The 27,643-nt window shown below is 45.1% G+C and overlaps 3 protein-coding genes across 4 annotated transcripts; 1 reads left to right on the forward strand and 2 right to left on the reverse strand.

Annotated features, from left to right (window-relative positions):
• Positions 1 to 495: 495 nt before the first annotated feature.
• Positions 496 to 7,654, reverse strand: LOC117857792 (serine/threonine protein phosphatase 2A 55 kDa regulatory subunit B beta isoform). Of its 2 annotated transcripts, none has more exons than XM_034740651.2 (14): positions 7,349 to 7,654; positions 5,373 to 5,476; positions 5,182 to 5,277; positions 4,976 to 5,095; positions 4,463 to 4,621; positions 4,240 to 4,331; positions 3,384 to 3,502; positions 2,683 to 2,806; positions 2,422 to 2,545; positions 1,868 to 1,936; positions 1,672 to 1,763; positions 1,510 to 1,587; positions 1,285 to 1,352; positions 496 to 1,203 (listed from the first exon to the last, which is right to left on the reverse strand). In XM_034740651.2, exons 1-14 carry the CDS (start codon positions 7,506 to 7,508, stop codon positions 1,067 to 1,069), a joined length of 1,542 nt encoding a protein of 513 aa, XP_034596542.1. In that variant the 5' UTR covers positions 7,509 to 7,654; the 3' UTR covers positions 496 to 1,066. The 2 variants fall into 2 exon arrangements, with proteins under 2 accessions (XP_034596542.1, XP_034596541.1); XM_034740650.2 differs by having other exon boundaries at positions 4,460 to 4,621; positions 7,349 to 7,650.
• Positions 7,655 to 17,604: 9,950 nt separating this feature from the next.
• Positions 17,605 to 20,167, forward strand: LOC117859202 (uncharacterized). The gene is made up of 3 exons (XM_034742401.2): positions 17,605 to 17,761; positions 17,892 to 18,091; positions 19,738 to 20,167. Exons 2-3 carry the CDS (start codon positions 17,910 to 17,912, stop codon positions 19,922 to 19,924), a joined length of 369 nt encoding a protein of 122 aa, XP_034598292.1. The 5' UTR covers positions 17,605 to 17,761; positions 17,892 to 17,909; the 3' UTR covers positions 19,925 to 20,167.
• A 269-nt stretch (positions 20,168 to 20,436) lies between these two features.
• Positions 20,437 to 23,286, reverse strand: LOC117859201 (SUN domain-containing protein 5). Its single transcript, XM_034742399.2, has 4 exons — positions 22,492 to 23,286; positions 21,104 to 22,386; positions 20,926 to 21,011; positions 20,437 to 20,851 (listed from the first exon to the last, which is right to left on the reverse strand). The coding sequence occupies exons 1-4, from the start codon at positions 22,709 to 22,711 to the stop codon at positions 20,596 to 20,598; spliced, it is 1,845 nt and encodes a 614-aa protein (XP_034598290.1). The 5' UTR covers positions 22,712 to 23,286; the 3' UTR covers positions 20,437 to 20,595.
• Positions 23,287 to 27,643: the final 4,357 nt, after the last annotated feature.

Below are 27,643 nucleotides of genomic sequence, written 5' to 3' on the forward strand. Positions count from 1 at the left end.
CTAAGGAAAAATATGGCCCGGTACGAAAAGAAACGGAAAATATTTATTTGTTCATCGGAAGAACATGTGCAGTGGCTCCAGTGCAGCACGTGTCTGCAAAAATGGCCCAAAAAACGTCTGCAAAAATGTTGGTACCAAGTCATAGATGACATACTGAGCTTCTCCATATCAGTAACAGATTCCAGTTTAGAGCACGAGATTTAACCATCTGTTACGCACTGAATCTCACCGAGGAAAAATGTGTCGCTGTAGTAGTTATCACGCAGGATCTTATACAGATAGCAGCTTCCCACAACCTGTGTTAATAAATATAAAATGAAGGCAAAGTAAAAATATTTAGGTGGCTTAATGCGACGAAAATGAGCACCGCACCGAGGTAGGCTGCATTCCAAGATGAACCTGAGATAAAATTATGTACAAAGGTGATCACTGTAGTACTGCAGAGGATCTGTATCCGGCAACAAGAGGAAAAAAATGCTCATTTGCTAAAGAACGTAATAACTAAATAAGAGTAGAGCCATTTCCACCGATTTCAAAATGTACATACAACAAATTGACAGAAATAGTATATGATCTATTCTAGAGTTCCGCTTAAACACAACGACGATCCTGGCATTCGAGAGGAAAATAAGGAGCCCCAGATAAGGAGAAAAAAATGGTCAAACTGTAAGATAAAATTATCGAAAGCCTCAACCCCCACCCTGAAGTTACAGACCCATGCTCCAACATGAACATAAAGGTTGACCATCCCCTTATCACCGTCTACTACAGATGCCCAAATGTTGCTGAACTAGAATTTATCTTTAAATCTAAATGAACCTATGGGGGAAAGACAAGCCTTTCCCCACAAAAAAATTAATCAGAATCAAAGCTGCTTCCCGGGAATGATCGAGTCACTTCCTCTTGGACTCTGGACAGCTCTATATGGCACTGAAAAGAACTGCATCTGACTGGCACAAAATACACCACCTCCAACTCCTCCCTGCTTCAATCCACCAGGGACTAAACGCATCTTTCTCGCCGGGAGCAACCACCAAAAAACTGTCGCTCTGTTCACCTCGCTTGTTTATGCATAGTACATGTACAAGCTGTTGGCTGCAGCACATGCAATTAGATTTTCAGATGGGTGCCAAGCCAAATGGAGCAACTTTGTGCTCAGGTCATAGGAATTTCCATTGGCATCTATTCCGGTGCTTTCTCCACCTGCATAAGGTTTACACAATATTAGCAGCAGCAATGAAAATTCTTCTTATACAACCTGAAATGCTAAAGCATGAAGCAAACCTCGTCTAACAGCCCTTGTCAGAGTACTTAGGGATCTGGCAGCCCTTGTGGGATTCTGGAGCTGCCTCCTGTTCACAAGAAAAGGGAAATAACAACAGAGATATGATTAACATTTGAGTGAAAAGCTCATGTATATTACTCAAACGATTTTGGAGTATGAAAATCAATTTACATGCAGGAACAAAATAGTTTAGTTTCCAACATATTTGTTTAAAAGTACATTACCTTGTAGGGTTTCGAGTTGCTTCAAGTGTTGATGCCTCATTGCTACCAGTACCAACACCAAACACACGGAAAATGTTGCTGACAGATGACAAGTTAGCTAATAATTAGTTCCCATTAACAAGGCCAGGCTGCATTACAACTGAGACAAGCATGTGAGACTACCTGTAGGAACCAGTTGCTACTTGTAATCCATCACCACTTTGACAACATTCAAATTTGTCAAAAATTGAGTCATTTTCATACAAATCACATAACTGCAGTTTCAAGAAGCACACATGGATCAGGTTTGCTCCAGCGAAAATATGTTCATTGTCCTCAAAGAACCATCGATTATTTATCTTAACGTGCAAGAAATTACCTTAGGCCTTAGATACTCATGAACCTGGAATGTTGCAACTGGACCAGAATTCATCTTAACATCCCAAAGCTGTAATGATAGACAAAGATATAATATTGGAAAAGGCATACCAACAAATTTTTACAGTGATAATTTGTTTATATTTCTGGAGAAAGATAATAATAGTATAAGCGGCTTATGAAAACCATATCAAGTACAAGCAAGAACTTAAGAAGCAAGCAGAATGATAGTCATGAAGAAAAATAGTGATGCGTTAGTGATCTTGAGTATGATTCTGAGGTACACATGTCAGTATTTCTTGTTAAGTAGTCTATGCAATGCAAATATGTATAAATGTTCATCTCAAGCAGAACTAGAAGCTAAGTCTTAAAGTCAACGCTCAAGGAGTGAAAAGGTCTCCGCACTAAATATGTTAATCTGGTTATGTTGTCCACTGTCTAGTGGTACATAATTGAAATAACAGAAACCATGGGTAAAAACAAAAGGTCTCAGCATTTCACCAGGTTAGCTGCCAATCAAATATCTTTAAAGCATAAGAAGTTACAGGTACAGACCTTCAGAGTCATGTAGTCACGACTCAGAATATGCCTCCCATCCTTGGAAAACTTTATGTCTGAAATTGAGGCTATAATCTCAGTGAAAAATGATCTTGAACCTGGGGCCTCATGCTGCTCAAAGCTACAAGACAGGAACAATCATAAAAATATTAAAAAGAGACAACTAGGATAATTGATACACATCAGTATCCACCTGATGTTCTTCAAATACGGTATATTGGATAATAGGAAATAAAGAAGTATCAAGTGAAAGCTCACATTTGCGAATGAGTGTCACAAAGTGCTGACTGCCGCAGATCAACAAGTCGAATGGAGCCCTTTGAGCTACTATAAGCTAATGTATTGCAATGAGTAGGATGGAATTCAGCAGATGTTATCACCTCTGCATATCATAGAACCAAAGCATAACTATCAGCAGCTAACAACAAAAATACTACCAGTAGATACCCAACGAATGTGATGAAGAATAAAGAACAGTTAACTAGACCTGAAAGGTTGAAATCCCATATTCAAACTAAGTTGACTCATAATACAAACATTTCAACAAACAAACAATTATTTTAGTTCAACATGTGCAAGAAAATGGGGAATCTTTAGGGTAGGTAGATTGCACCAAGTCAGCTGGGTTCGTTTCCTAGCCTTCTCTAGGATGGAACCATGTGGACATCTCTCCCCGTGAACTTTTAGGTCTCTCTTTTTATATTTAAACAAGGAAATAATGTTGCCGTCATATGAAAGGAATGTATACACATGTACTTGTAAAATGTGGGCCAGATTATTGGCGAAGAACAAGTCTCATTGCTCATAAGATTGAAATACAGAAACTAATTTTCTTACTTGATGATCAAGGGTATCATTTCCCCACTATATGAGTTGAGGTTATATGCATGTTCTTATTTTCACACATATCACACATATAATCAGCACAAGTAGGAAAAGTTTGGAGATTTGGAATATACCAGTGAGATCCTCCATGTTTGTAGGCTTAACATCAATAATATTGAAACTCTGATTGCTGATTTCCAAATTCCAAAGATTTATCCGCAAATCATCAGCTGATATAAATGTTTCGCCGTCACTGTGGAAATAAAGATTACAGAGCAATATATTACTACCAAATGCATAAAAATGGCAGGGTACAGTTAAGATACACATATAAGATATGCAAATCAGCAACATAAAACTAGCTTAATATAATAATGTGGGAGATTACGCAATCAGTTACCTAATGTATACAAATATAGCCGCTTACATCCAGTTCAAACAAAAAAAAATCTAGATATAGGAATTTCAGAACACAAAAAGATATGTTGCACCTTATTGAAATATCATGAGGAGACCGACCTGACTTTCTTTGCCTAAAATGAATTTCAGGCAACTACACAATATGTTACCATACCATATTAGGCAGTAATTTAGGTTTTTCACTACCCAATTTCGACTATGATCTATGAGTAGCAGTTATGGGATTTAAGAACATCTACATGCCACTTTGCTAAAATGATCACCCTAAACCCAAAGAGTCCCTAAGGGAAGCTCAAAAAGTTTTTGGAATTGTGGACAAAAAAAAATCTACGGATACTGTGGGGTGGAGATTCAGCATATGTCATTATATGAAGTAGCTAAAAATTTAAGTGGCTTGATTTACAAAAGTACTGAATGCATCGTTGGCATGTGTGAAGAGAGCAAATAGGTTTCATCTCCAGGAAGCAATGATTTTAGAACTAAAATTGCCATGCCCAAATTCAATAGCTGAAAAGCTAAAACATAAGCTATGAAACATTCAAGTGCATATAAGTGACTGATGTGCAGGACCTGTTATTTGATATGGAGTTTATATGGTAGTCATGTGCATGAGCATATACTCTTCGGCAACTTGCAGCAAGACTTGTTTCTTGGCTTGTAACCTGTTTTGCAGTATAGATTGGGCAAATGTAACAAACCATGAAAAGGAAGGTGGTTAATATAAAGATCAGGAAGACTAAACGGACAGTTCAGAGAAAGGGTGCATAAATGAAACTGAGTTATGTACAACTACCACAGGCATGCGAAGCAAAGCAAATGGACCAGGTTTTAAAGCATTTCCATTTGAGAGAGATGGGCTCAGAGAGCCCACACCACCAGGACTACCATTTGAAGGAGCAGTTGAACGGTCCAAATTCATCTCAGATACCTTTTTTATCTTCTTTTCTTGGACCTACAGATCAAAGAATAATAATCAAACCAACAAAAGATTGATTTAAGTACAACAATATTGCACTTGCTGGTGCATCTTACATTCTGACTTATGTGAGGAACATATGTGTACAGAGCATAACTCGGTATTCCTTGGGAAGAAATGAGTACAATTTGAACATAAAATACTTAAAGAAACATCAATGAGTTGCAAATGCATATGCACTGAGCAGTCTCTGAAGAATACCAAAATATTCAAAGCTGATTGCAGTGGTCCTTAAGCTTAGTACATTGAATACAATCAAGAAATTTAAGGCATGATTCCGTAACATCATGATATATGGAACTTCTGTAACCATTTAGTGCTGACGCTTACCTTCCAAAACTTTATTGTTTTGTCATTTGTGGACAGCAGAAACAATGCGCCATTTGCTGCTTGGCACCACTTTATTTGGTTGATCTTCTCTTCTATTTCCAAGCTCTTAAGGTAATCAAACTAATTCCATAACAACATCACTTGGTCAAATTTCAAGTAATTCAGAAGACAAACAACGCTACTTAACAATGCTTGCAAGAATATACCTCTGGTTCATGGCTTTGAAACTCAGTTTTGTAGCGAAATTCAGGGTGCCTGCTGATAGAATAATCAGCTTTCTCAGCATCTTTTCTACAAGCGTGCTAAAGAAAAAAAAAACAAAATATCTTTAGCCATCAGAGTACAAATAAGAAATCCTTAAGTTTGTATCTTTCAGTGTACAGTTCAATATACATACATCTTTGACATCTGTCCTTTCAAACAATACAACTCGCCCACCTCTATCCCCAGTGGCAAGATGATGTCCTGATTTGTTGAACTCTATTGCTGAGATGATGTCAACTATAGAGCACAAGAGCAAGATAAGTTCAAGTTAGTATGTAGCAATAATAAATGGTAGCAGTCTATGATTGAACATACAAGAAACAGTGGGAAAAACAGGTACAATAGCAGGTAATCATCCATATATAATGCTTTACTGATATACACAAAACAAACCAGCACTAAGAGCCCAGAACAAAAATGGGTAAAAATGCTAGCACGATGTGCACTGTTTTAATCTGATAGTTCACAGTTGATGACCAGCTTAACCTGAAGAAGGGGGGAAATATAATGAAGATAATGTTCAACATAACTGACATTAAGTGAAGGTATTGGACTAAGTGGTTTAGATGTGTCTCTGAATACCGCCATAACTTAAAACTGGAGTTTCAAAAGTATGCAGAGCAAGAATTAGATTATTTGCATAGTTCAAAACTATGAGTAGTAAATGCAGATTATGGAGAACAAAGCACCAAATATAAGAACTGTGTATACATAGAATTGAAGGGGCTATGCTTCAGGTCCTATCAAAAGGAGATTTTAGAACAGGACTTTGGTAGGCTTGCCACCAACCATGCTTAGATAATATTTGGCATCATTAATAACAATGGATAAAGGTGATTTAACATCCATGCAGGTGACAATGCGCAGGATGCACTAATAGCTAGTATAGCTAGCAACCAACTGAAGCAAGGAGTATCCATTAGATGTGACTCATACCGACAGAAGTACTAATTATATGGTGTTGAGCACAGGAATCAATTAAATAAGTCAGATCAAACCATTGTAGAGATGTCAGTAATATTAATTTGTTATCCACAGTGGCTTCTTTAGTGCACTAATAGCTGGTATAGCTAGGGACCGACTCAAGCAAACAGCACGCAAGAAAACAGAGTATCCATTAGATGCGTGACACGTGCCAATAAACCTAACAATAACACAGTAACAAGCACAGGAATAAATGAAGTAAATCGAATTGGATAGAGTTATCGGCAGTTTGGCTTCTTGGGCACACAGCTTGTAATTCGAGTGCAGTAAGCCCAGTAGCCCACTAAATAAGGTAGCAGAACAGTAACCAGCTACTGAAATATATTAAAAGGATCCTTTTTCCAAATATATGTCCAAATCTGAACATTCCATAAGCTAAGACAGATGCACACTGGGTGTGTGCTCGACACATCATTAATGAAGTAGCAATATGCATCCAAAATCATATTGATGGTTGATGCATACAATTACAAGCGTGTGCATCACGGAATTTCCTTTTTCAGCAAAATTAACTAGTCAGTTCACATTGACAAGAAAAGTTGTCTGCTAGTGGCCACATCCCATGCAGCATTCGACAACCCTACACGTTACGCAAGCACTAGCACGTCTATTGTTGCCCAGTATCACCAAGTCAGAACTAGAAGAACACAGATCCTAGCATGAGCTTATTTAATACAGCAGATATTGTGTTGCTAGCCAACCTACTATGTAATTATAATAGCATGACAAAAAAATCCCATCTACAGCATTAAGCAAGACAAGAATCCTAGGAGTATGCATTCTACCCTTTTGTCAACTACGAAAGGGCCTCAGCTGCACCACCGAACGGCACAGAGCTATGCATCTGCCAGTCAAGACTACATCGCACTGATCTGGAAGAGGAAGCAATAAATTCCATATCCCAGCACCAAAGCATCAAGCTTTAGCGCATCCCGTCCGCAGCCACCCCTAATTCCCCGGTCGATCTGAGCAGGGCACCGCTAGCCAGCACACCACCAGCACCCATTCACGGCCCCTGGCCTCCTACCGAGCTCCGGAGCACAGAACCACTAAGATCCAGCAACTAGCAGCAGCGAGCGACCCAAAGAGCACGGCATAAGAGTAGGAGAAGGGATCGATCGGTACCATCCTGGACCTCCTCCCCGGCGCTGCGCTCGCCGAACACCTGGGAGAACCTCCAGTCGAGCGGTTGCGTCGGCGAGGGCGAGGGCGGCGCCTGCGCCTGGGCCGGGGGCGGGGGCGAGGCCGAGGGCGAGCGCTCCGGTGCCGCGGCGCCGTTCATCATCGTCGGTCGAGCTCCCGGCGGGATCGGCTGCGGGGCGGGCGGGATCGGGGGAGCCGCGAGGCGCTCGCGAGGTCGGGGGGTGGGGGCCGAGGCGGAGGGGGTCGGGCTACGCGTGCGCTGCTGCGGCGACGGCGATGCCGGCGAGGGTTTGGGGTTTCATGGGGAGAAATGGCCAATGAGGGAGAGATGAAGAGGAGGGAGGCCGCGAGATGGGGGAGGCCGCGAGGGGGGAGGAGGGGGACGTGGTGGGGGCGCCCGCGCTGATACGACAACGAAGACGGAAGAAAACAAAAGGATTTGTTTTCTCTTTTTCTTTTCCTTGTGCTCTTATGATGGTTTTCTAATCGTGCTCCGGTGTCATTTCCGAGGAGGTGTCTTCTGCAACGCAAAACCAAATCAGAAGTTGATGGTTCCATTTGTGTAGGAATGGAAGTCCTTATATTCTATTCTATGGGACAAGAAATTGACACATTCTTTGGCTGGTGTGCTTATGGCCGTTCCATGAAAACGCAACGGGAACCTTTGCATAAAATTATACACAGAACACGGCTGCTACACATCGCCACAAGTGTAGGATGCGTTAGCACGCATGACAAAGTCCATAGGCTTCTATCTAGCAACATAATTTGTGGAAAAACATTTTGGGCATTGATTTTCAATTCATACATATACCGTTAAAATCTAGTGGAATTTGGTAAACAGTACAGATTAGGTGATCCTAGATGAATAATTTTTTTCCCCATCGGTGATCCGGACACCAGAACGGACAACGATACCCATGACGTTGAGCTTCTTGTTGTTTTCCCGCGGGAAAAGGCATTTCGTCATGGCCTTTTTGATAAAGTATCTGGCCGTGTTAAAGCTAAGCATGGTTTACAAGCCCATTCCAGCTGTTTCCCAATCAAGGGTTACCGCATCGATGTCTGACTAAAGCGGATAGCAATGTGTAGCCTGGCAAGAAATTACTGACAGGATATGACATCAACCCCTTCTGTTAATTACTAGTTTACTGCACCCACTCCACTTTGAACGCCTCCTCTCTCATCTCCAGCTTCCATACTTATCCCACAAAGTCATTCAAGATTAATCCTAATCACGCAAGTGTACCTGGCAGTTTGGACTATACGCGGGCCATTTGAGCATGCATCGCCTTTCTTCCATTATGCACCGCCAGTGCAGGCTACACATAATTTGTTATCTGCTTCCGTCAGCGGCTCAGCGCAATGTGTAGTTCTGGGACGCTAGACCCGCGTGCCTTCGTATGCGCTGACGCTCAAGATCGTTCTGCCTCGACGATGGATCTCTTGATGATCTCGTTTTGTTTCCCACAAGATCGTCTTCGGAAGTTACATCTGAAATTTGAGATGGCATGATTAAGAAATTTCTGTTTCCGTTCCATTTTTCTGCCCATCCTCTGAACACTTCAGGGCCATGTTTGCAACGGAACTTTTCTTTTCCAATTTCTGATGTGCCAAGTGAATTGTTTTGGTAAAAATTCTCTTAAAAAGGATCACTCCAAATTAGTGGCGTCCCTTTTATTATTACGCTTTATAATTTGTACACTCCACAAACAAATCACTACCGAAAAACTCGCCATTCCTCCCGAGGCTTAGTACCGGTTGGTCTTTGAGCCAATACTAATATGAGCATTAGTACCGGATTTAACGGCTAGCTCGCCAGAACCCCCTTGTGACCCCTTTAGTACCGGTTGGAGACTCCAACCGGTGGTATTAACTTCCCTCCTATAAATCAGGCGTCTTCTTTTTCCTGCTCGAGCCATTTCCTCCAGCTCGGGCTTCATCCATTCATGGCGAAACAGGGGAGGTGCTGCCGAATTTTTGACCATTTCATGGGGATTTCACTCATTCAAGTGTTCTAAAGGTTAGAAACTTCATCCTCCCTTGATACATAGTTAGTATACTAAGTTTTATACTTTAGAACTAGAGTAATTTGTGATTCTTTAGAATAAGGTACAATGGAGAAATTTTTCATTTATATGCATGTGTTATTTAGAGCTTATATTTGTGATTTTTAGAATAAGCTACAATTTTTTGGATGCTATGTTTCGTATTAGTCAAAGAATTAGAGAAATAATTTCATAGTTTAGTCCTTTACAAATATAAGCTAAATAAATTATTGAGAAAAATATAATTTGTTCATATTTTAGTCATTTGCAAATATGAGTGAGATAAATTGTGGTACATAGAGATAATAAGATGAAATAGAGGTATGTAATTAGTCATTTTTAAAATAAACTATAATGGAGAAATTTTTTATTTATATGTTATGTTTGAGCTAAACAAATTGTGGGGAAAAAATATAATTTGTTCATAGTTTAGTCATTTGCAAATATGAGTTAAATAAATTATGGTACATAGAGATGGCTACTGCTGCTGGAGGTAGTGGTGATGGTGGGGCGATCGTCGTTCCGCTCGCGGCAAGGGGAAAACCATAATTGGTCCTTATGATAAGCCGAAGAAAATGAGTACGTGGGAGAGAGCAATGCTTCGTTATTTGGAAAGATGTCATGAAGATGCTGTTGCAGCGGGTCAGGAGCCTCCTTTTGGTGGTCGTTATGCTCAACTGCCAGTCCCGGTGGTTTCAGGTCCACTGAGTACTACCGTCGCAGGAGGCACAAATAAACTACGGAATGAGTCTGGGTCAGGAAACATTCGTCTTCGCCGCCCAAAGATGCTTAAAGTCCTCCTAAATAGTACTCAATGGATGGTTTGTCGTAGTGTATCATGTTATTTGGGTCTGAAATTTAAATTTGTGTATTTCTATCTAAACTTTCAGTAACATTTGAGTTTGTCGTAGTGTATCATATTATTTGGGTCTGAAATTTAAATTTGTGTATTTCTATCTAAACTTCAACAATATTTGAGTTTAATGAAATTTGTATCATATTTGTTATGTTTCATCTATAATTCTATGGATGATTAGAATATCTTTGATTCGGTAATACTATGTGGATGGATCGGCAGTGGATGTACAGCACAGACAAATGCTCCATGGAGTACATTAATGGCTTTCATGGTTTTCTCGATCTGGCAGAGTCCAACAAGCCACCGTGTGGTTTCATTTGTTCTCCATACCGAATTTGCAAAAATGAGAAGGATTAGTCATCCAGAAAGACTATTCACGCCCACACATACAGTTCGGGATTCATGCCTAACTATTTCGTTTGGACCAAGCATGAGAAAAGAGGAGTTATGATGGAAGATGATGATGATGATGAAGAAGAAGATGATAACTACATTCCTGACTGGGCTCAAGGAGGTGCCTTTGCAGATGCTGCAATGGGCAGGCAGAAGAAGAGATGGTTGCAGAAGAAGGTCCTACCGATGATCTAGGTCAGGTGTTCCAAGGTGCAAAGAAAAACTGCGAGAATGTGAAGGAGTCAAAAAAAAAGTTCGAGCGTATGTTAGATGATCATAAGAAATTGTTGTACCTAGATTACAAACAAGGGGCACATAAAGTTGGGTACCACACTGGAAATGCTGCAATAGAAGGCAAAAAATGGAGTTTCTGATAAGTGTTTTGACGAGTTAATGAAAAATTATAAACAACATGCTTCCCGAGGGGAACGCATCGCCGTCCTTAACGTACGAAGCGAAAAAGGTTATTTGCCCTCTGGGTTTGGAGATACAAAAGATACATGCATATCCTAATGACTGTATCCTCTATCATGGTGAGGAATACGAGAAATTGGAGGTTTGGCCTGTGTGCAACGCATTATAAACAAGTTAGAGGATCATATTATCATCACGGAACTTAATGAAGAGGGTGAACCAACTGCTCTAGACAATACTAAGACCAAATTGGTGGATCAAATTGGGTTTCTTGTTAGGGATAACATCCCAATAATCTTTCAGAATTGGAAAAGCCCTTAAATCAATGAGAGTGTGATCCCCACAAACACGGTCCCCATAAGCACGGTCCGCAAGCAAGAGAAGGAAATGATATGGGAGCAGATAAAATAAAACTTCACGATCAAAAGTGTAGATGAAGAAAAAGTGAAAGATTGGGGCTTTCAGACGGGTGCAATTGCTTTCCATACGTACAAGAAGAATCTGAACAGAGACTACCTAAAGAAGGGCTTTACACCAGATTTCACAAAGCACCCGAAGTTAAGAGATCACTGGAATTCATTTGTGCAGTTCAAGCAGTCGCAAAAGAGCACTAAGGCAACTAAAACCAACACTGACAATGCTCGTCAGAAGAAATACTTTCATCGTCTTGAGCCAGGAGGTTACAAGAAGGGGATCATCAAATGGCAAAGGATGGAAGATGACATGATTGCTAAGGAAATAGTACCGGCGACTCTCGAATGGCCGGAGCGAGCAAAGTATTGGTATTATGCTCATGATGGCACACTCAATCTTGAAGATGGATCATCTTTGTTCGGCCAAGAATTAAGAGAAACGACTACGAGGCTTGTTGAGTTAATAAAGGCTATGGCCAAAAGATCTTTCATGCATGATCGAGATAAGGACGAGTTGACTATGGCACTAGGTAATCCAAAACACCTTGGACGTTGTCGAGGCAAAGGAGTAATTCCATGGTAGTTTGTCTTTTGTGAGCATATTGACTACTACAAAAGTCGCTAAAGAAGTAAGGGCGAACACGCACGACAACTGCGAGAGTTGCAATAACACGTAGCTTTGACAGAGGCAAGAATGAAGGAAGCAATTGACCGGCATGTGGCTCTAGCTCTTAGCAAACAAGCCAGTGACAAGCAGCTGCATCATTAGAGGCTAAGGTCGACGTAAGCCCCTCTCAGCGTCAAAGCAGCGTCGCTTCCACGGAAGCCCCAGCTGCAGGATCTTCTGACATGGTTGAGTACAACCAACGCCACCCCGTGGACGACATCACTGGAGGGCCCCTTGTGAGCTTGTTAATCCTGTGAAAAACAAGCTCATCGTGGTGGCTTATGGTGTGGCTGAACAATCGACACAAGGCCAAACAATTCATGGCGTGGAGATTCCAGCTCGCGGTTACGCCAAAGTTGGATTGTCTTCCAACGAAGATGTACAAATTGCACCAATGGTACATGAAGGCTTCAGCCACCGACTTACTCATGCTATAAGTTTGGATTGGAGATCAGCATTATTTTCGTGGTGATGCTATTATAAATGTGCCGCTCGAGGAACTTTATTTTCTTTTACAATCAAGACGCACTTGGCAAATTACTCAACAGTTCCGGGGTTTTGTAAGTGTTGAATTTCCTCTAACTTCAAAATCCCCGCTCTAGTCATTGTGTGATCTCTTATCTCCTATTCTATTTTGTATCATGCAAGATGGATATTCAACCTTGCCGGAGGATAGGATTGTATGACGTCGGCTTCATGGACCCGGATGTTATAAACGAGATAAATGTAAAAGATAAACCAAATCGGACCTTGAAGAATATATTGTTGCAGCCAAAATTGGCAGCAAGTCGATCAAATTGGGACGCCCGATCAGACTGGTTTCTCTAGGCGGTCTGATCAGTGTGGCGCCTTGTAGCCGATCTGGCAACGTCAACCGATCTGTCGGTTTAGCTAGGCGGTCTGACCAGTCCAACCCTAGTTCAAGTATATTTGAGGAGTCCTTGTGGATTAAGAATTGTTAAAGGATTTCCTTGCGGGGCAAGACCTCCCCACCCTATAAATATAAAGGGTCGCGACCGATTGAGGCTAACACCCAATTGAACAAAATATTTATCTTTACTTTTATCTCCAAACCCTAATCTTTTCCAACCCCTTTGCTTTCCTCCTTCGTCTCGACGGCGGTTGAGAACATTCTGAGTGGCCTGTCAATCTTAGAGCAACCCTAGGCGCATCATCACTGACGGGGTGGTGAACGTAGGTTTTCACGTTGCCCCTGTGCAAACCAGTCTGACCAGCTTCCCTGACCGATCTGACCAGCCAGAGGCAAGAGCCTCGTGAGGTGAAGTTCCACCGCGTGCGATCTAGCGCAATTCGGTGTGTTGGTCAGAAAAAGCGTCAACATATATATAATTTTTTTGACAAGCAACATTACAAGAAGTACATACTTCTGTCGTACAACTTCAAGTGAGCGTGTTTCCCATCTCTTTTATTTTTTGAACTAGCATTTAAAAATAAGACTAAATAGCTTTTTGACTATGCATATATGTACAGCTTCCACTGGATACTCCTTGTTATCGTGGTTGATCGAAGCATGGTCTATATCTTGGACTCTCTTATGAGACCAAGAAATTAATACACCAACCTCATAGACATGCTTAACGGAGCATGGGTTCGCTTCCGTCAACATCACTTAGGTGAATTCAAGGAGCAACTCCATATTCACTCTGAATTCCTAGTATGTATTGAATTTGCACATCTTGTGTCACTTCCTTGAACACAACAAATATTTCCTAACTTCTTTTGCCATATATATAGTATTTGAGACAGAATCCGAGGAATAATTTATGTGGATACTATGTATGTGAGTTCATCCATGGCTTTGTAGGTCCCAAGCGTATAACTGACCATGAATTCAGAGTACGTATACAAATTTCTTAACAATAAATCAGTTCTAATTGTGCAGATCCATTGATCTAATATAATAACCTTTGCTAATGACATAGATTATGCACATGAAGCAAGGACTCCTCGAGACGGAAAAAAATCAGAGCAATTCAAGAACAACTCAGTGGATTTCTTCTGGATGAGGTAGTAAATCCAACAGGAGAGTTCCATAATGATGGATCAAATCTGCATTACCGTTAGGACTTGGGTTCAAAATACTTGATCCAAAATGTTCAACTTAGAGAGTTGATGCAATGTAATATTATTTATATATGTGTATGCACAATATGTCTATGCATAATATTATCTCAAATGTAATATTATAGATCAAATATAACTTTATATATATTACGTATTAGAACTAGTATACGTAAAGGAAACAAATACGAAATACTAGTATAGAATAAAGAAACAGAAAAGAAAATGATATGGGAGAAAGAAAAGAAAAAAGAATTTAGTACTGGTCTCCTCAACCGGTACTAAAGGACCCCCCTCAGTACCAACTTAGCAATACTGGTTGCACAACTGTACTAAAGGAGGGTTTGGACGCTTTTCCCAGTAGTGAATACATTCCATCACGCATATCGATGCTTTTGTGTGAGTGATGGTGAGTTTTTAGATTGGGTGCCCGTTGGAAAGAGATACTTGCATTACATGGTTAGGTTCTTAAATAGATGACCCATCACCAAGGTCGCGTGATTCGTTCCATATTCTATTTTGCAAATTAAATGTGCGAAGAAAACATATCAAGAGTAATTGCAATGACCATATGTAATAGATTTGGGCATTCTTTTGCTTTGAATTGGGTGACATGATACTAAGATGATACCGACATGGAGAAGTAGTGGCGATGAGCGCGAAGACCCTTTTTCTTCTTACTTATAATGAGTCAATGGTGAGGAGGGAATTGAAGTGATTTAAAACTTTGATCTCCATAAGCCTCAAAAGGTTTTCTATGAGTAGGCACTCCAATTTTGCCAGAGTTTTGCATATGCTTCACCACTTTGTCGAAGTAATTTGACACTTCGACCTCCATGAGTTTCTAAGAGCAAGCACTCCAAAGGAAAATTTCATGTCTCACTACCCTATCAAAAATCTTTTCAATCAAAACCATCACGTTACTTAGCAAATATCGATTTAAAAGATATTTATTTCCATACTCTATAATGGTACTCATACTCAAGGGTGGATGCAAGGGGGCTCAAACCCCCCCCCCCCCCCCACACACACACTTTTTGGACATAGATTGAGAAGCCATTTTTTGTCATAGATTGAGGAGATAAAGAAGACAAAGAGGAAGGAGAGCAAGAGGAAAAAGAAGGACGGGATAGATGAGCCTCCTAGTAGCTCACTAGCTCACCTGGGCCCGCCACCACTCATACTCACTCCGGCCACACTAGAGTGTTGTTTTTGGATTAGGTCAACCATCCCAGTCTTTGGTAGCATATTACTCCCTTTGTTTCTTTATAAAGGTGCATTTCATTTTGTGATGGCAAAGCTTTAATCAATAATTACTCTACTGATATCCATCTATGTGATACAAAGTTATAAGCATAAGTATTTTTTCAATACAAATACAACAATATCAATTTGTGGAAAAAAATGTATTAATAGAGTCATTGTTGGTTAAAGTCTTTGTCATAACGAAATAAAATAAACCTTGTAATTTCTAATGGGTCTGTACTTTTTATGTGTTGAGTTTGAAAATAATATGAGTTGTTTTTATCTTGAAATGTTGTTTCATAAAGTTTAATTCTGCTATGTTTATAAATATTTTGTCAAAAAGCTAAAAAACTGATTGTATTAGGGGCTCCTAGCAAATATGATCACTGACACTGAGGCTACAGATGTTTGGCATTATGTCTGGGGTAATGCAAATTTCACATGCAAAAAAGTTTACAATAGCCAGCAAGATACTCTACCAGCTTCTCCATTATTTAAATGAATGTGGAAATCAAAGGTGCAAAATAAACACAAGTTTTTCTTTCAGTTGCTCCTCAGAGACAGATTGAACACTAGAAATATATTAAGAAGGAAACATATGGCCATGGATTGTTATAATTGTGTGCAATGTGTTGAAAATTGTGAGGAAACGTTGTGGCACTTTTTCTTTGACTGCCACTTCAGTCTGTTGGATTTTCTTGGAATCACTTGGGACACTTCTCTGCAGCCACCAGAGATGATTCTCAGAGCTAGGGAGGATTTTCGTTCATGCATTTTCAGGGAAGTGTTGATCATAGCATGCTGATCCATTTGGTGTCACGGAAATAGCATCATTTTTTATAATGGCACTCTATCTTTTATGCGCCGGAGGAACTTCTTTGAGAGGGAGATGAATCCAGTAGCTCTTAGAGTGAAACCAGTGTTTAGTAATAAGATCACTAATTGACTAAGTAGCCTGCAATTCTTTTTCTACAATTTTTCCTTTTGGGCTTGAGGTCTTGTACATGTACATATCCCTTTTACCATGTATATATATATAAAAGATGGGCTCCCCTACTGATTTCCCTCAAAAATATTTTGTAAAAAATTGTACTAGTTAAAAACGTATTTCTAACTATGTTGATGTCCGCAATATCACTTACGCGCTGATGTAATGTCCTTAGAGTTCAAAATGGCTCCAACCTAGGAGTAACCTACACACTAGATAAACCATACACTCACACTAATATGTCTATGCTTTGGCCGTCATGTTGGAAAAAATGATTAACTAGCAGAACGGCTGAGCTTTTAATGTGTTAGCATGTACAGATGATGATCGTTTGCCTTGTCCAACTAGCGATATGCTTAATTTCCCCTCCCAAGTTTATGTCTGAACCGTCATTAAACTCTTGGATTGGTGAGATATATTTTGGTGACATTATTACAAGTTAATGTATGCTTAAGCACTGAGGAGCAGTAGGACATCCAAATTGGACTGTGATGACTAAAGAGCAGTAGAATAGCTTCAAGGTACTAGAATGTTACTAGCATCTCATGAATCATGATATGATGGTTTTAGGAAAATCAAGATGATATAAAAAATAGAAACCGAACGCACAACCATTCCCTTATCTCAATCGACAGCTGTGCTTTAACATTTGATCCTTCTGTGCGAATGTGGTACCTGTCATCACGGTGCTCGAACTCATATCTAATTTATATTATATCATGCAATTGCACTAATGCAACTAGAAAATTTCAAGAAAAAAGCTTGCAACAAGAATTTTGGACATTATAATCGTAGTTAGGTTAGATATATTTATACCTAGCTATAAAGAAGTCAACAACCAATATTATTTAATAAGGTTATGATTGTAATTCATCATACTGCGCCTTATATATCGGTGCTACTACTAAGGGCTAAAATTATCGAGTGCGAAATTAAAGATATCGAGCGCAAAATTAAAGAGCTAAAACATATAAAAAGGTTAAATTGGGTTAATTAATCAATACGTTCAAGTAATGTCGACTTGGCTTGTTTGGTCTGGCTCAAATGTTCAGCACTGCAGCCTGCTTGGAACCTCTACATCTGCAACACTGGAGAAACGAATCCCTAATCTCTGAACCCAAAACTACAATATGGAATGACCATATTACCCTCGACCTCTCGAGGCGTCGACCCACCCCGAGTCCCCCACCCACCCTCCGCCACCGTTTTCCCCTCCCCATCTCGCCCGCCGTCCTCCTCCTCCTCGATCTCCTCGCGCCCGCACCTCTCCCCGGCGCTTCACCAAGGTGAGCTTCCGGTTCCCCATCCTAAACCCTAACCTCCTCCCACCAGATCCGCAGCCTCTCCACCCCGCGCGCCCAGATCTGCTTCCTTTCGATCTGACTCGGTTTTCTCTCCTCGTGCGCGGTGCCGTAGGGTTTAGGACCGGCGGCGATGGCGGCGAGGCTGGCGCAGCTGCGCGCGCAGGCGGCGCGTGCGGCGGAGCTCGCCTCGAAGCACGGCGGCTCCTACTACAAGGAGCTCATGGAGAAGAACAAGCAGTACGTCGTGCAGCCCCCCACCGTCGAGAAGTGCCAGGAGCTCTCCAAGCAGCTCTTCTACACCCGCCTCGCAAGGTGAATTACGACTGCCTCCCCGTTGTGGTGTACCGTTCTGATTGGCCAATTGGGTTGTGTTGTTCGTAGTGTCACGTGATCTGTTCGTGCGCGTAGTAAATAGTAACGGGCTTTTTCAGACCGATTGTTCGATGCCTGTGATGCAGTGTGGTCAATATTCCCCCCTGTAATTAGCTATTGTCGCAATCACCTATCTGATGAAACCTGGTTGTGGCTCGTAGCAGCAATGGTGGTACCAAGTCTGTGTGTGGATTAAGATTGTTAGCGGAATAATGTGGCTATTCTGCATGGTCGAACTGAGCTTTTGTAGGTAGCATGTAGCATTTGTGTCCTTCAGTTTTCAGGCCATTGCTTGGCTTGTCCTCTTGGTTTCTTTGTGGCTTCACTGTTTAAGACTTCACACTTAATATGTCTTAATCATGCGACTTGTAGCATCTTGGGAATGTGATAATGCTCTCATTTCTATGCAATGTCTGTATTGTAGCATATATGCATGGTTGTAGACATTTATGCAATGGTTTTCCATGCTGTCCTTCAAGATTATTCCTGCCAATTCCGCTAATTCAAGTTTGTTCTAGTGAATTAACTACAACTTTGAAGCTTTATAGCAGAAGGGACCTACACTGTTACACAATAACACAACGATGCTTTTATGCTTGATTATCCATGTCTATAAGACTGTCACTACATTCCTTTTAATTTTTCTGCATTTCTCTTGGATCCATCTTGTACGGATATGTATGGATAGAGCATAACGAATGATTGCAAGGTGAAACCATGAAAGCTTTGATTATTCAGTGTCCTGGTAAAAAGTTTCATGTGGCGTTTATGTGTCATGGTGCAGTATGAAGAATTATTGTGTAATTCAAGGAATGGGTCTTTATAAATACTGCTGTGACCCAATGCATGTTTGAAGAGGTTTTTGGTTTAACTTTATAAAATGTTGCAGCAAAAACAAGTAGCAACTTGTTTGGTTTGGATGTGGGTTTTTACATGCAGAGGAAATCATGTATGCATGGGTATTTGTGTTTAAGTTTTTTGTTTGTTTGGTTTTGGCTGTTCACACAAGCTGCTTTGAGCAGAGTGTGTAAAGTTTGCTGGCTGAATCATGCAGGTGTATCCTTTTCCTGAATCTGCTATTTTGTTTACTCTGATATCTTGCTAATGTGCATCTTGATTGCAAGTCATGTATCAATTGATTGGCCATTCTGGGAATTACTATATCCTCGCATCTATTTGGTTTTGATATATTTGATAGCTAGTCAGCTGAGCACAAGCATTACACAAGCGAAGAGCATTTTAACAATATATTTTAGTTGCAAGAGTAGTGTTTGGAAACCTATCTTTATCTACAGCTTTTCAAGTCATGGTAGGATAGTCCTAGTATCATAAGAGTGGTAGTGTTTATTAACATAATGGTAATAATTTTTCTTTCCTGGCACTAAGAAACACCCTTGAAATGTTCTGAATTTTGAGATCAATGACCATAATAAATACAAATGGTTTGTTTAAACTTGAAAGCATAAGGAGCAGCAGTTAATTCACCGTTGTTTGCCCCTAGTTAGATGCAAATGTGTCTTTATTATGACTTGTACAAGTTAGGAGTTTGACTTCCATGGATCCTAACCATTGCTGTGTTTGTTCAGTCTACCAGGCCGCTATGAAGCATTCTGGAAGGAGCTTGATGGTGTCAAGCAGGTATGGAAGAACAGGAAGGATCTCAAGGTCGAGGACCTCGGGATTGCGACTTTATTTGGAGTTGAGCTTTATGCATGGTTCTGCGTAGGCGAGATTGTTGGCAGAGGGTTCACCATAACCGGCTATAAGGTCTAATGATTTCCCTGGTTAAGACCTGCTTTATGATCTATACTTCTAGCTGATGCTTGTCGAAACGACGATGATACCTGCCTTCTTTCACAATTTTGTTTCTTAAAAAGAGTTTCTCTAGTGCTGAATGTCAGCAAGGACGGGCACATCGTTGCAACATTGCCTCAATAATTTGCTCGCTCGATTGTCCATTTTGGTGCTCTTGTAATTCTTTGTCAATTGCATCTGCTGCAGTACCTTGCAAGCTGAGCCATTTGTGTCTTTCTTTCTGCCCTCAAATGAATTCCTTTTTCCTTGCACATGAATGTTAACTCGATTATTCATTGATTGCTGCGTGTCTTTTGGAAAGAAATAATAGTTGTGATTGATCGTCCACCAAGTTGCGATTTGTTTGTCTTCGTCATCATGCTCAATTGCATAAGAAATCATTGAAGCAAATATTGTTTCGTTTGTTTTGGGACCGGATTATTATTAAGGAACACGTATATTAGAGGTGGTTTTACAATGAACAAGGAACCTGTGTTCTGAGTTCCCGTTTTATTCCGAATAGTGAGTACATACACTACCCAGTGACCCATCTACTTGAGAGAATTAGCGGACTTAATGAGCTACTAGGACAAGATCAAGGCTGAAGGACGTAGCGCCCCGTGCTAGCAAGCAGAACTCCTAGGATGTTTTCAGTTGTAGAGCAGGACGATGAGGGTGGTGAAGCTGCAGCTGGCGAGCACGAGCATCCACGCCTTGCTGCTCCTCCCGCACACCCTCTCTGCCTCCGGCGCCTCCTCCTTGCCCTTGCCGGCGAAGAGGCAGAGCACGCGGTCGCACGCCAGCTTGAAGAGCGCCAGGCACGCGAAGAAGAGGCTGATGGACAGCACCGCCAGTTCCTTGTTCTGCAGCGTCTCCTGCACGCCCCGCATCTCCTCCAAGCTCCACCTGCACCCGCAGCAGATTCCAATCAGAATACCACACCGTGAAGACCAAATTTTGGAGACAGAAATGGCACTCGCCTCATGGCCTCGTTCTCCCTGATCAGATCGTCCAGCTTGCTGGAGACGCTGGATTTCCAGCTCTTGAGCTCGTCCAGGTCCTTGGCCTGAACAAATTTGCAAGCACAATTGCCCTGTCAGTCACGAGCAGTCATAGTATGAACGTGATTCAGGGCTTGTTCTTCTGCCGCAGGCATACCACGCCGTCCTTCCACTCGACGATGTCGTGCACGTCGGCCTTCATCTTCTCGAGCGTCGCCGCCGTCTGCGAGAGCCCGTTCTGCAGGTCCGGCAGCTTGGCGCCGTACCGCTGGTTCAGCTCCCTCGTATACTCCTCCAGCGTCGACAGGCCCAGCTCCAGCGACCGCATCTTCTGCATCAGGATCTTCAGCACGCCGTCGCCATGGGCCCTCCCCGCCGCCGCCGCCGCCGCCATCGCCACCTGCGGCGGTTTCGCCTCCTTGCCCTGCGGCGGCAGCTTCGCGTCACCGGCGGCGCCGGCCCTGGAGCCGTTGTTCTTGCCGTCGCCCGCGGCGCTGTCGTTCCGCCCGCCGCCGTCGCCGTCCAGCCTGGCGTGGGCCTGCTGGCGCGCCTGCTGGGCGGTGGAGTCGTTGTTGTGGCCGGCGTCCCGGCTGGCGGCGTCGATGGAGGAGACGCGGTGGTCCTTGGCGGCGTCGGCGTCGGGCCCGGCGCTGGCGATCAGGTCCTGGAGCATCCGCTCGACGGCGTCGACGCCGTAGACCTCGAGGTAGCTGAGGATGCAGTAGAACCCCGAGCCGTAGTGGCTGACGAGGCGGAGGCGGAGGTAGCGCGTCCACCGGGGCTCCGGCAGCACGAAGCGCTGCGCGTGCTTGGCGTTCTCGGCGGTGAACCGCCCCAGCAGCTCCCACGCCTCCCCCGGGTAGGTCATGCTGCCGTACACCTCGAAGTCCCTGAAGGTGGAGGAGTAGTGCTCCAGGTTCGCCAGCGCGACGGTGTCCACGAGCGTCTCCTCCGAGAGCTCGACGTCGACGAACTTGTCGTCGGCGGAGCAGGGGTTGCGCAGGTACTTGTCCTTGTCGCCGCCCAGGATGTTGGCGGCGCCCTTGGCCTCCTTGTTGTGCGCGAGCACCTTGGCGCCCTTGGACGCCGCGGCATAGTTATACTCGGCGCCGCTGGGCTCCAGGCGGTGCGCGCAACCGCCGCCGCCCGCGGGCCGGGGCCGACCTCCGGTGTCGTTGTGCTCGGCCTTGCCCTGCATGATCCGGCTCCGGAACTCGTTGAGGCCCACGAAGGGCGCCTCGGGCGGCGACGGCGGCGGCGGCGCGTTGCTGGCGTTGGACGGTGGCGGTGGCGACGGGGCCCCGGGAGGCGAGGCCTCTTGCGGCGGCGAGTAGGGGGTCTGGCACGTCGGGGGGGACGCGTCATGGTGCGGCAGGACGTAGGCCTCCAGCGGCCTCACCTTGCAGTAGCTGTCGCGCATGCCGTGCTCCTCGTAGAAATCTGCGTCCATCGTCAATTGGATCGAGCCGTGAGAAACGGATCGATCAGGAACAAGGATGTCGACGCTAGCAGCTGGAGATCGACGATGATGAAATAAGAACGAACCTGACGGGTCGTCGGTCTGGCTGTGGAGGAACTGTGACCGGAGGAGGAAGAGGAGGCACCAGATGGAGAAGACGACGGAGACCGACACCTCGCGGAGGCCGCCGTCCATGGACACGGCATGGGCCCTGGACCCCTTGCCGCCGCCGTGATGGTCCCCCGGGCCCGGGCCAGCAGCGCCGCCTCTTCCTCCGCCGCCTCCTTCTCTCCTCTTCCTGCTCATGCATGCACCGCCTGCCTATCTCCGGCGCGGTCGTGCCGAGCCAATCGCGTCGCGTCGGGAGAAGGACGCAGACCGCGCGCCCCAGACGCGCACGCCGGCGAGGTGTGTGATCGGTGGTCCTAGCAAATGCGCAAGCGCAAGGGGACGCCCCCCTGTGGTTGATCGAAGCGCAGCAGAGTCGCGCGCGCGAGCGCCGCGGTGGGGGACGTGAGGAAAAGTGGGGTCGGGCCGCGGCGAGGGAGGGGGGATCAAGTGACGGAGCGGCAAGTTCGGCGGGGGGCACGCCGGGATGCGCATGGGCGCCGAGCCGCGCGCGCGCCGCGCCATGCCACGCAACGGCCGCGCTGATGGTTCGGTGGAGTGGAGTGGAGCGAGTGGGAGGAGAGAGGAGGCGGGGCGACTCGAGAGCCGAGAGCGAGAGGCGCGCACGGGTGGGCCGCGCCTTGCGCACCGACCAGGACGTGTAGCAAGCTGATGCAGCAAGAAAGTGAGCTTTAACCCGGCCCCCTACCACTTGGGCCTAGAAACGAGCAGGTTGTTCCTTCCTTTCCCGGCGCGGGCGGGGGGCTGGCATATTGGGCTGATTAGGCCTAACACGCCGGTTCTTGGCCTGCTTTCGTTCTGCACGATTGCACGAAGGAAGAATTGTTGTCCCAAAAAAATAAAATAAAATACACGAGCGGTTGCTTAAACTTGTCATAGGGTGTCATGTAGATAACTAAACTCCCAAAATGCATTTTCAAATCCATATATGCAATCCAGGTCCCAGGTCCCCAACTTGTTTTAGGGTGTTATCCGAGACAAACTCTCAAAGTGTATTTTAACTCAAAGTGTATTTTAAGGTCCTAAATCAAGCGCCAAGCCACACATGCATGACCACTACCATAAGGTGGTTGTGAAGGCAACGAGCGAAGAGGAAGCATTGCCATCAGCGACAGGTGACAAGTTTTAAGATTTGAAAATGTATTTGAGAGTTTAGAGAGTGAGATGAAACCCGAGAACAAGTTTGGGTGACTAAATATGCATTTTGAGAGTTTAAGAGCAACTCCAAAAGGCTGCTAATCTTACCCCCAATATCCTTTTTAGGGAGAAAAAGAGAAAAAACGAACTCCAACAGTCCACCCAAACCTTCCCCAATTTTTTAGCGACGCTAAAAAACAGCCTTCCACCGCGTATATTTTAGCGTTGGCGTTCCTCCCCCAATCCTGATTCCCGCACGCCCGCGCGTCCCTTCTGATGGGCCCAATACGATGACGTGGCCTGTTTTGAAATATTGGGGGTAATTTATTAGCGATCTGCTGTGGATTGATATGTTTTTGGAGGAAATTTTTTTAGGAGAACCCCCAATACATAGTTTTGGGGAAGAATTTTTTGGCGTACTCTTGGAGTTGCTCTAAGGACCCAGATGACACGAAGATAAATTTGAGAACCTGAAAATGTATTTTAAGATTTAGGGACTCGGATGATACTTTAGGGACTGCATGTGTATTTTATAAAAAAGGACGAAGTGTGGCATGCTTTGACCTCGGAGTTTAATGGTGCGCGCACTACGCTGTTCATTTCTTCAATCTGAATGGAAGACCAGAGATTTAAACACTTGATGTACCAGAAATTAGGAAAAGGAAGCTTGGAAAGCAAAGGGCTCCAGCCGAAAGAAGAAAAGTGAAAAGAGAGTAGAGTGAAGATGCCTGCCTCGCAAATGAAGGGAAAGACGACGAACAAAGCCGGGGATTTGTGGACATGTTTGAATGGCCTTTGGCCGTTAAAGCTCGGTGGCGGTGAGCACGGACGTTCCTCAACTTTGTAGTGCACCTCTTCTCGTCCTACTGTATGACTCGTGGAGATGACTGAAGCTCCCTGCGTACGGCTCAATCTCGCGCTTAATAAGAGAAAAGGAAGCTAGTGCCACGGCTCATCTCAAAGGCCGAACGCAACTGGCCTCACCCTCACTGGGTAGTGGTCAGGCAGGTTAAGCGATGCAAGGTGGGACACACGGCCACATGGGCACATCTGCAAACTATCGGATTTGGCACGCAGTCTGAGTGGCCGCTGTTACACGGTTGGGGTAACATCCGAGAGACCGAGAGGGCCGAGAGCCCGAGACGACGGCACTGGCACCGAGCTTGTGCTTGTCAGCTTGTCCGCATAGGGTGGGATTACGTGACAAATCCCATCGCGCCGTCAATTCCTCATGCATGCCTACAAAGCGATGCCGCCCTGTCTTGTGAAACCTTTTTTTGTTTTCTATCCATTCCAGCAGCATTTTGGATGTCTCGCACCGGTGCGGTGCGCTCGAACCCCCGGCTATTTTTTTAAAACGAACGAGAGCTGCTGATGGTATTGAAAAGACGATAGCATGAGCAATACAATAAAATGGAAAAAACAACAACACAATATCAAGCATCTTAATAAACACATCACACCACTCAACACATCCTAAATATCAAGCTAATATTTTAAATATTGAGCACCACTCAGTCCTTGAAAACTCCACAACTCAATATCATTGTTGGCTGTCGCTGGACTGTCACATCCGTCACCAGATAGAGACTCACCTCAAACAGATTCATATACTATCGCATCTAGTACCATGCTGATTAGAGCATTGTCCATCGCCTTGATCTCGTCGTCGTTGAGGTTGAACATCTCATTCAAAGCAACATCCGCATCCATTAGTAGGAGCCTATTGAACATGGCAACAAACTCTTGCAGCGCAATCTGAATTGGGACAACCTCATCATTTAAAATACCAATGTGACAAAGGTTACGGGCGTGTGCGTGTTTGGCTTGTTTGCTAGCTGGCCTCGCCTGGTCTTGCCAGCGGCGGAGAGGTGATACGGCTCGCCCGAGTAAGCAAGGGAAAATCTTGCTTTCACGGACACCGATGCAGCTGGCAAGCGATCCAAACTCAGAGCTCAGTTGGCTCTCCTTGACCAGCCAGGCGAGGCAAGCCTCGTCAAGAAATCCAAACGCGCCCTACGTTGCGCTCGCTTGCGACGAGTAATGTTGCCTCGTGTTGTGTCTTCTTCGTAAATAGGATCGGGATGGGAAACAGCTAGTGCGGCGGAGGCATCCGGCACGTACGTCCGCGCGCGCGGGGCATGTGCGCCTTGCGTTGAGCAGCCAGTCACGGGCGAGCGGACAATTCGTGGCCCCGGGACAGGGCGATCGATCGATCCGTCCGGTACCAAGCGCGGCGCGGCCAAGCCTAGATTTCCAATAAGAACTGAGAGTCGCGGACGGCGTGCGCACCGGCGGATGCATTTGGTCGGCGAGGCGTTCCACGCAGCGGATGGCCGTACGCGTTGGACACCACATATGCAGAGCGCCAGGGACATCTGCTGTGCTGAGAGCCTGAGACTGCTGTGAATAATCCCCGTCGTGACACTGGCAGGAATAGCTGAGCTTCTCCAGTTCCCTGGCACGCGAGATATACAAGTACCCAACCCCCACATGCTCACGTTGGACGCGATGTCCTTGCCCTCCGTGCCGTCGCGGCGTTCACACGCGGCGTCGCCGCGAGATCACTCATGTCATGTGGCCTCTACGCCACCATGATTTGTTTAATCAACCGTCCATCATTTGGCCCCGTTCGATCGTTGACCCACCGCGCGACATCCGTCAATGCCGCCTGCCACGTGTACTACGGATGCTCTACCTGCACGGTGTGGATAATGATGGAACGGGAGAGATGTATAATCTGAGCGGCGGAGCACTCCATCGCCGCGCTAGTGCCTGCTCCGCGCCTACGCCGCGTCTATCTCTGTCATGTGGCTCATCATGTGCGTTCGCATGCGAGGAGATGCCATCGCGCGGCGCAGGGGCCTCTGCTCTTACTTTTATCACCGGCACCGTGCATTCACCACCCCAATCAATGCCGGCCGGTGCGGTGCCGCAGCCGATCGGTGCAGCGCCCAGCAGCGCAGACGTGCAGTGGCATGTGGTGGAGGAGCCAGCCCGCGGGCCTGTGCAGTGCGCAGGCGGTTGCGCTTGCGCCGGAGGAGGGAGGGGGCACCGCGTGACGTCCCGGGCGTTATGAATGGCGTGGCGGGTCACGCAGCGGGGCAGCCGGGCAGGCGCAAGCGCAACGCCGCGGGCAGACACGGACAGGGCGCGCGAAAGCGGGCGGGGTTCGCTGCCGGAACCGGGGAGCACGCCACCGTCACCCGGCACACCTCGCTGTCTGCTTTCGTAGCCACAGCCCACAGCGATGATCAGGCTAATCCTAATAGTTGTGATGTTTCCAAGACAGCCATATAAGTGTGATTTTATAGGATCAAAATAGTATTTAATTTCATGACTTATGAACAATTGGTATAGTTGGTATTCATGTGCAATTGATTTCATCCAGATAAAACTGGTTCCCTCTTTCTTCTTTAGGTCTGTTTGGTTTCAATTGCTTATTATAAGCAACTTAAAGTTGCTTATTGTAGTTGCTTATTTTTAGCTCTAGGTGTTTGGTTTGGGTTGCTTATCTGATTGCTATTGACATATTTGCCCCTGTCATCCCGTTTCTCTTTACCCCTAATAATTACCAAGCTCCTAGTCCTTGGCGCCAGAAGAAGCGGGCAGCGGCCGGCGGCGGCGGCGGGGCGCGAGCGGCGGGCGGGAGCAGCGGTGGGCGGCGCGGAGGCGGACGGCGAGCGGGCGGCGCGGAGGCGGACGGCGAGCGGGCGGCGGGCGGGCGGGAGCGGCGGTGGCCGGCGCAGCAGCGGCGGCGGCCGGCGCAGCAGCGGCGGCGGCCGGCGCAGCAGCGGCGGCAGGCGGAAGCGGCGCCAGAGTGGTGACGGGAGAGAGGAGAGAGAAAGGGGAGAGAGGAGAGAGAATGAGGGTAGGAGGTGTAAAGTGCCCCATAAGCAACCATAAGCAACCCAAGAGTTGCTTATTTGCTTATGCATAAGCAACTTATAAGCAAAGAGTGATTGGTTCATA

Source organism: Setaria viridis, chromosome 5 (assembly GCF_005286985.2).
Source record: "Setaria viridis chromosome 5, Setaria_viridis_v4.0, whole genome shotgun sequence".
NCBI classification, from domain to species: domain Eukaryota; kingdom Viridiplantae; phylum Streptophyta; class Magnoliopsida; order Poales; family Poaceae; genus Setaria; species Setaria viridis.